At 31.9% G+C, this 9706-nt stretch overlaps 2 protein-coding genes across 2 annotated transcripts; one reads left to right on the forward strand and one right to left on the reverse strand.

The window, feature by feature from the left end:
• Positions 1–328: 328 nt before the first annotated feature.
• Positions 329–1897, forward strand: HELRODRAFT_175033 (hypothetical protein; the record flags this gene model as incomplete). The annotated part of the gene is made up of 2 exons (XM_009022473.1): positions 329–348; positions 889–1897. 2 exons carry the CDS (start codon positions 329–331, stop codon positions 1895–1897), a joined length of 1029 nt encoding a protein of 342 aa, XP_009020721.1.
• Positions 1898–3730: 1833 nt separating this feature from the next.
• On the reverse strand, positions 3731–6866 carry HELRODRAFT_175034 (hypothetical protein; the record flags this gene model as incomplete). Its single annotated transcript, XM_009022474.1, has 5 exons — positions 3731–4454; positions 4971–5058; positions 5896–6082; positions 6387–6516; positions 6817–6866. The coding sequence occupies 5 exons, from the start codon at positions 6864–6866 to the stop codon at positions 3731–3733; spliced, it is 1179 nt and encodes a 392-aa protein (XP_009020722.1).
• Between the last annotated feature and the right edge of the window lie 2840 nt (positions 6867–9706).

Below are 9706 nucleotides of genomic sequence, written 5' to 3' on the forward strand. Positions count from 1 at the left end.
TGTCGCTATCATCATCGTCCTTATCATCACCAACATCATCATTTACCGGCCATCTTATTCATTATCATGTTTTCTTATCATGTTGCCATTGTCTTTGCTATGCCATCATTCTAATTGTCTGCGTTGTTTTTTCTCCGCATATTCATCATCATTGTAATCGTCGTCATTGTCCTCATCATCATTATCATAGCTCCAGTTTTTTATTGTTATCACCATTACCAACATGTAAACCAACTCACTTTTATCATCACGGTCATCACGATGATCATCATCATCATTGTCGTTTTCAACTTATCATCTTTTTGTCATCCTGGTCAACGTCATCATCATGTTCCTCATCTACCGCACGTAGCAATAACAAAACTCGTCCTCAGTTATGACGTAACAATTGTGCTCATCCGTGATTGGCGCATCTTATTGGATGGAGATCACTCCATCTTCTATGAGGGCAGATGTTTATTGTTGCGTGTGACGATGATGATGACGATGATGATGATGACGATGATGATGATGACGATGATGAACGATGATGATGATGTTGTTAATGATGTAAAAAAAAAGATTATGGTGTTGACGATGACTATGAAAAAAAAGATGAAATGAATGAATAAATCTAAGTTAATTTACGATAATATTTTGGCGAAAATAAATAAATTTTTTGGGTCAATATTTTGAAACATGCTGTGAAAGCCATTGATATGATCCAATTAGAAACAAATCAATAACAAACTTTAGAAAATTCATCAAACCACATTAACCCCAGCCATCTAGTAATATTATTTTACCGATCACACATTTACAATCAAATAAATTACTTTTTTCAACTAACCAATCACATTCCAAACAAACATCCACAAATTGAACTAATCAAATCAACTAATTACGCAGGCTGAAAGAAAGTCGAAACAATCTCCTACTACAAAACTCCAGCAACTCCAGCAAATACTCTTCAGACTTTCACCGGAAAAAGATACGTAAATGTCAGTCACGTGACGACGATGACGTAATTTTCAGGAGAAATAGTTCCGCTTTTACTTTCTGGCCTGAGACGTACAATTTAAATAATGTTAGCGTGGCTGATCATCAAACCGGAAACGAAGAGGACAACAACTTGAACAGCAACATAAAAAACAGCACTAACAAGCAGCTAAGTGGTTACGCCTACCAAAGTGGCAACGACGTGGCCAGCAAAGTTGTGGCGCTCTATCGCGATGGACTTGAAATCACGAAGATAAGTCAGTGTACCAAAACCAAGCCGTGTCCGGGTGATAAATTTAGCTCTTGCATCAGAGCCAACATTGATGATGTCAACAATTTTAATACTAATGACAATTCTGATAAAAGTTCTAAAAACATTGCAATGTCTAATAAAGACAGCAGTATGTACATCAATAAACACGACCTTATCGCATTGAAAAATTTCAATACTGCCTTCACTAGTAGTAGCAGCAGCAGCAGCAACAACAACAACGCTAACAATGCATTTATATGCGGTATTCAAAGCAACAACATAAACAACCACAACAACAACAACATGGCCAATGTAAACATAAAAATCCAGCGAAATAAACAAACAAACAATCCCATGGCGCATCACGTGTGCACTTTATTTCAAACGGAAGTTGACCAAAGACAGCAAATAAACACATCCGCTCATTCATTTCCGGTTGATCAGAATACAAGAATACAGGAGAGCATCATCACAAACACCGATGACCGGTCCATCACCTGTATCCCGGAACTCCATGTGATTGACGCCATTTTGGTTACGTCAGAAGGAAAAGATTATAAATCAACAAAAGATAACAAACTTGACAATAAAAAAGCTGTTGATGATGTTAATAACAATTTTATTAGAAACGACTTAATAGATGGAATTTCTGAGAAGATAACATGAGGCGTGTGTGAGTGTTGTTACGAAATATGTGTCTGTGTGTGTTTTATGTTCTGCTTATTTGTTTGAGGGCTTGTGGTTGCGGGCGACGTTTGATCGTTGTATAAACTATATGTCTATCAAATTGTTTTCAAATATCTCGTTGTTACACTGGCGGACGGAATAAAATGTTCTAATGATTTTGATTTTTCTTTCACACAAAAAAACCGTGTAAAGTAAATTTTGTTATTACTCAAAAAACAATAAAAAAAGAGGAGAAAGAGAAAAAATAAAAAAACAGAATAAAATTAATAGTATTTATATTAAATAGTAATAATGGTTGACATGGTACATTTTTACGTTGTTATATTAACAATCATCATCCACCTTGTAATCAACACTTACTGACTTTTTAATGAAAATTCACTCGTAAGAAGAACCAAACGTTAAAACGTTATTCTCGAAAACTTGTTCATATTACAAACACAAACAGTGCTGCGTACCTTTCCATTGACAATTTTTCCATAATTCAGTTGGATGGGAAAATAATTATTAATTAAGTTTCGACATCCATGTTATCTGAAAATTCCGTTTTAATCCATTCTATACAAAATTTTTTACAGATTTAAACTTTAAAAAAGCTTAATCGTGACACTGCAAATTTGTTTCTTAACCAGAATAATGACGTCCTGCCGTGGTTTAAAAATCAGTCCTGGGTTGTTCAGTGTTAGAACGATTTTTTACACTTGCTTAGTTGTTTCTATGACAGAAATACCCTGCTTTTTTACTACACTTTGAATCTTTTTTAAAAACATAACGATACTTTTTATTTTTGTCAATTTTTTAAAATTTTTATGGTAAATCCAATAACTTAGTTTGAAAGATGGAAAAATTATTTTACGTAGCTACACGTTTTCGTAATAGATTTTTATTTTTAATTCAAATTTTCCACAACAAATTCTACTCACAAAAGTTTTTTTTGAAGCAGTCGTGAGAACATCGCTTATCTGAAACATCTGCTTTTAATATATTTCTAGTTAAAAATTTTAAAAATCAAAACTTTTTACTCCAAACAACAAAATCAACAAATGCGTAATTAATTTGAAAAAAATTACCCCAACATTGAAGACCTTGTCGTCAAAATTAGATAAATATTTTTTATGAATTTTTTTTGAATAAAACAATGACATAGTTGAAAAAATTTATTAGCAAATAATGAAAAATTTAATGTACAGTAGTTAGTAGATGGATCAATGAAAGATTTAAAAAAAAATCTTCAACAAGTTGTTGATGTGAGAAGGTAAGTTGTCTTTTAAACGCAATCACAAACATGAGAAAACAATCGTTCGAATGATGTTTAAACAAAAAGAAATACATTTTCCAAAAATTAAAAACAGATATTTTTGAAGTTTGCAAAAAATTATTGAAAAAATAGCAATAAAATGAAATGATTTCATAAACAAAACTGACTGACAACGACTTCGACAAAAATTTCAAAATTAAGTGAAAAGATGAATGGTCTATATTCAATTAATTACATTAATTATCAGAAAAACGTATTATATATTAAATTATTTTGACACGAAAGAACTAAAAAAATAATAGGAAGTATTCAAATCATGAAATTAGTGAAGTTCCAAGAAAAATAATTAACGATGAAATATATTTTCCAAGTACGTACAACATTAATATACATATTACACGTAACATATTTTTAAATATGCAAGTTTATGACATGACACGCTGACGTTTCATTAAACTTCAAATCAAAGTTTTGAAAATAACATAAAGATATCATTGTTTCGAAAAGCTGAAAAAATAGTGAACCCAAACGATTGAAAAAATATTTCGTCGACTTCAATTTTCGACCATATCGAATGGGAGGATGTTCTTGGTGGGGAGAGTGGCATCGAAATGTTGAGGGCTGGAAGTGTTAGGGACAGTTTGTTGGCTGGTGTTGTGCTGGTAGAGATTGTGGAGATGGAATTTCTGGGGCTGTGGTTGGTCTGCGAAAGATTTGTCGGGAAGATCAGAAACGAATCCGTACTGATGCAATATCCGCTCACCTGTTTGCATCGTTACGTTGTCTATGTTGTTGTTGTTGTTGTTGTTGTTGAAAGGCGGTTTGTTACAGTGGTGCTGTTGTTGTTGCTGGAAACACTCATAAGTTTGTTGTGGCGTTGTACTTTTAGATTTGTCGTTGAATTGCTTGACGCAGAAGCTGTCGTGTGGATGTTGTTGGTGTATCAATCTAAATGCGCAGGTTGTGTTGCTGTTATTGTTGTTATTTCCAATGTCTAGTGGCAGATTATCAACATTCTGTTCAACGTAATTGTTGTTACTGTTGCTGACGGATGTGTACGGACAAAGCGACTCATTTGGTCTGTAGTCGGATTCCAGACATCTTCGATTGTGAGGTTGCATTGTGTTCTGAAACTTCTTGCTTCCACTATTGCAAAAAAAATGTTGATGTTGTTGGTTTTGGGACTGTTGAGTTGTTGCAAATGCTTCCATGCAGTCGATTGAGTTGTTGAAGTTTTTCAGATGAGATGGTGATGCTCGCTGCATGTGTCCTGATCTTCTGTCAGGTTGTCAGTTGAAGGGGTGTTTAAAGAGATATCGTGTTCAATCTCATGTTAAAATAACATTCAAAATTTTAAGAACCAATTTTGTTTCTTGAAAACTAAAATTATATATTATTAATTTATTAGGTATGTGAAGAAAAACATTTGTTCAACTAAAAATAAAGAACTAGAAGGAACAACACACCAAAATGCTAGGCATTATTATATAACTTACATATGCAATCATACACAAGCAATCACAAAAAAGAAATCATAAACATCACTCATCACATGAACATGCGGTCTAAAACGTTCCGCATAAATAATCAAACACAACTCTTATTTCATTCTCCAAATCACTTTTTCATACCATAACACAAATCCTAAAAAGGTGGAAAGAACTAACGACACCAAAAAATTGAAGAACTGGAAAGAAAAAAAGTAAAGAATTCAAAACCAAATAATAATGTTATTGAAACACGGAAACATTCCACCATTCCAAACTAAACTGCATCCCATTCCATTCGACTCACTTCTTCCTGTAAGCCAGGACGACAAACAGCAAACATGCACCGACCACAATGCCAAGCATGATGCCCGTTATGATGGAGACCACCAGACCTGAGATTTTCATTATTTTTATTATTACTATTATTATTTTTATTATTATTATTATTCTTTAAAAAATCAAAATCTGAAAAACACAGGAACTGTTATAGCATGCGGTTAGATGAGGAAGTTGTTTGTTTTTACTTTTTAGCCATACATTCATCAATTTGTGAACTTTATGTGTTTTGATTTGTTAGTGAATGTGAATTTCAATTCTACTGTGTTTCTTGAAATAAAAGTTAAATTATAGGTTTTATGAGCAGTTTTGCAAAAGTATTTGAAAGAAAAACATTGCATGAGTGAACGTTTATTCAATACACTTGTTGTACAACCATTTGTATTTTATTTCAATTCTAACATTGAAAATGATCAAAATGTGTTCATTATAGAAAACAAGAAATTAAGATATAACGTCAGTTGCAATGGTAATGACGACGGCGATAACGATAATAATAATAATAATAATAATAATAATAATAATAATAATAATAATAATAATAATAATAATAATAATAATAATAATAATAATAGTAGCAATGTAATGACAATCAAGATTGAAAGATTAAAATTTATATTATATCATAATTGTGAAAAAAAATCAACTAGAAAATGTTTTACAGAATTATTTTTAAACAAAAAGTCAAGTGCAAAATTTGTAAGAAAAGTTAGCAGCACAACAATTTTGACACACACATGAAAGAAAAACAACACGTCATTTATTTTAAAAGTTTTCCGACAGTAGTAAAGGATTTGAAAGGTTAAAGGTCAAAATATGCGGGGTTGCGTAAAAAGTTGAAGTAAAGAGGAGTGGAGGTGGGCAGCAAGCAGGTCAACTGTAATGCTGCAAACGATCATTGTCCTCGTATATCAAGAATGATATGTTGTGCAACCAGTTGTCATCGCTAATGATCTTATTTATGAGACTGTCTTGTGTTGGTGTTGCTGTGGCTATTGTGTTGTTATTGCTGCAGCTGATAATGACGATATTGCTAACAAGCTTGGACTTGGCCGCCAGAACACCGGGGAATTCTGCTAACTGCCAACAGAAAGTTTTCATACTTGTAGTCTTAACAGAAATTAAGTTTGTTTTGTTTATATGACAGTTTCAAACAATAATTTGCATTGAAAATAACCAAACTGAAACCGCAAAGTTATTACTCAATTCTAAATATTTAAAAAAATTAGGCTTCCAACGTCAGTGGTTATAACCTAAAACATAATAATTTTAACGCAAAATTTTAAATAAATTTTTCAAACAGCTATAAATATCTCAAAATTTGAAAAGAAATCTCAAAATTGAAATGCAGACTTTTATGAAGGAATAAAGATTTATAGCCAACTGACCACTTGAAAGTGTGAAAGATAAATTTCGTGTCAATGTTCCCAACATGGTTATGGATCAAGTTTAAAGAAGAGATCATCTGAGCTTGGTAGTCTTTACGCTGATTCATCTTGTGTAGATGAAATAAACTTGGCACAAATTTTGAAAAAAAAACCAGTGATGCGCTGCAACCCTTCAATGGGTTACTCGAAATATTTGAAGGTATCATAACAAAAGATCACAACAAACTGAATTATTCGATTTTCCGAAGAAAGTAAAAAAATTTCAAACAACTCTCGAAGATGGATATGATTTGATTTTTAAAATGGAAGAAGCATCTCACTTAATCTCGGACCACATTTAACAATCCGAATCCTTAGAATTACTTGAAAATATGTACAGTAGAAAACAACAACAACCACATTTGTAAATGTTAATCTATTAAAAACCTGTTGTCTGTTGTTGATTTGTTCTCCAAACGTTTCATCTGCATAGTCATGCTTATTCAAATGTATCTGGCTTACAAATTTATTTTGACACAATCCTTCACAAGTTGCTTGTGATAGAGCATTTTTTAAATGTTGAATAAAATTTTGAACAATTTAAAAAATTTGCTTATCCAGTCAACTTTACAATAATTTGTGCCGATGTCTGGCGAGAAGAACATTCTCCTATGAATCATAAACAATGAAATTATTGATGTTTTTGTGAAACGATGGAAAGACTTTTAAACTAGTTAATGGCGAATAGAAATTTTAAACTCTAGTGTTTTTTATAGTCAAGTTGTTCGTGCAACTATGAGACATTTCACTGTTAAAAGTTATTCTGCAGAATTACAAATTTAAACGCAATATAAATAAAATCATTTAAAACAACTTCAAAGAGAGTTTTTGAAGTTAAAATTTTATTATTATGCGTGAAATAATCATAGAATCGAAGAAAAAATATATAGAAATTTAATTAAATTAAAAATAGATGAAGAAAATAATTGTTAAACAATTTGTATGGAACAAATCATGGTGTGGGCCGCCATGACCAACTTTCCCGGGCCGGTTTTAAAGCCTGTCCGACTGGCTGATAATTGTGTTGTTGCCGCTGCTAATGCTGTTGTTGTTGCTGTTATTATTATTAATGTCATTGTTGTTGTTGTTGTTGCTGCTGCTACTGATGTTGTTATGTTCCACACTGTAAACGTGTGTTTTACAATGTAATGTTTTGAAGTTCCTAATTTTGCTAATGGCGGCTATTTGGAATAATTTTTGCTGCAATTATAAATATGTTGATGTATTTGTTGCTATTTATTTGAAGTTGTTGCAGATGTTTTGCCAGAAATTTATGCCGAACATTTGTCCGTCTGGAAGGCAGTTGAAGTCACTGTTGACTATTTGTTGACAAGCGATTACTGAGCGGCTTTGTCGTGAATGATGTTTTAAATGATAGTACATTTGTCATGGCCGACTAATTGTTATGGTTCTTGTGGCTATTGTCGTGCTGTGGGTCTGTTTTGCCGTTGGGGTTTGTGGAAATATTTTGGTGTGTTTGTGTTGTTGTTGTAAGTGTGGTCGATGTTTATTTTGTGTTGTTTGTTATTTGTGTTACTTTTTGGTTGATGCATGTATTTGTCTCAAAGAGTTTTAGTTGGTCGGCAGTCATAATGGATAGATGGTGGTAGGCAGAAATGTTCAGAAAACATTAAATTGACCATATTTTTACACAAATTTTGCAACTTAAATGAAATGAATAATAAAAGTAATAGAAACATTTGAACAACGCGAGTAAAAAAAAAATTTATAACTCTAGTAACAACTTTTATTTCCTTTTTGTTTCTAAACAAGTTTTATAGAACATTTTGAAAATTGATGCACGCACTGAAATGTGATCAAAATGTTATTGAGTGCAAATTCTATAATTTTTTGTTGATTTTTGTGCCATTATAAAAATTGTTTCTTAAACAAACAGTAGGAAAATGTTTGTTAGTTTGTGTAATGTACTCACTTGCTGTCTCACATTCATTCCTAATTTTGAAGTTACGTAATAAATCATAATGAGTCTTTTTATCAGTGAAACAGAAACAAAATCTCTCTTTCATAAACAGTGACGAAAGGAAGGAAAAGAAGAAGAGAAATAAGAGCAGCTTGGCTAATTATGACACTTTGTATTTCGAACGTTATCGCACCTACGCAGTCTCCTCTTTGTTTCCACTGTTGTTAGTGGTTTCGCGTTGGTTCATTTCTTGTCATACATTACTTTTGCTCTCACACGTATTTTTATTAATGCTGTCATTATCACCTTCCTATTATATTTCTTGAAAAATTTACGATGCATATATTATGCGTGTGAATTGTATTTTGTGAGTGAATATTATATGCGCCTGTATATTTTGAAATCCAGTGAAACATTCAATAGAATTTTTGATACGAGCCTCCAAACAAAAATTTCAACAGTTTTAAAGTCCATGTTTTGAAAATTAGCATTCCTTGCACCATAAACTTGTTTGAATTGTTTCAGTTAGTTAAATTTTAATGAGCTTTCTCGCTAAGCAATGGTACAGAAGATTTATTTATCTCTCTGCCTTCGTTTGTGACTCTGCGTTTCGTTGATTACGTGATGATTTGCTTGTTGAAATTTTTGGGAATCTGAGATTGTGATAAGTGAATGCTGATTACTAGAAGAACTTATTGACATAGATGAGGCGTGAATATTAGTGTTTAAAACTGCTCTGCGTGTTTATTGCGTTGTTAAACAAAATTAAGGTACCAGATGCATAGATTTATGCAGCAGCCTCTGTGTAAATGTTGTCAAAACTTGTTTTCATCTAGACAACAAATTTGAAAAATAGTGGAAAGCAAATTCTTTTTGGGATAAAATGAATTCACACGAAGTCTGCACGAATAATCATCGGTGTTTGCTTACTGTTCTATAAATCATTGTCGCATTGTGCGTTAAAGTACATTGCTTTGAAAACTCTAATTTATAAGTGTCAATTAAATGTTTTTAAGTTTAAACAATTGCATTATATAAAATTCAAAAACTTTGATGTATGATTAAAATGTGTAAATAATCTCATTTTAACGTTTACACCGATATTATCGAAGTTTTAAATTATCAATGGAACATTGGCCAATATATATAACTTTATTGCTGTTAAAATGAATGAACCATGGGCAACAAATAACACTTGTTGTTAAATATGAAAATCAAAATTAAAAATTTAAAAAATAATTTACCTCAGTTACTCATCACACCTATAAATAATAAAAAAAATGAAAAAAGAAATGAAATAACATGAAGCAATTTGAATTTGAATGCAGCATATAAATGCGAGGACCATTGGAGCGA

The sequence above is a fragment of the Helobdella robusta genome (assembly GCF_000326865.2).
Source record: "Helobdella robusta unplaced genomic scaffold HELROscaffold_32, whole genome shotgun sequence".
Taxonomy (NCBI): Eukaryota; Metazoa; Annelida; class Clitellata; order Rhynchobdellida; family Glossiphoniidae; genus Helobdella; species Helobdella robusta.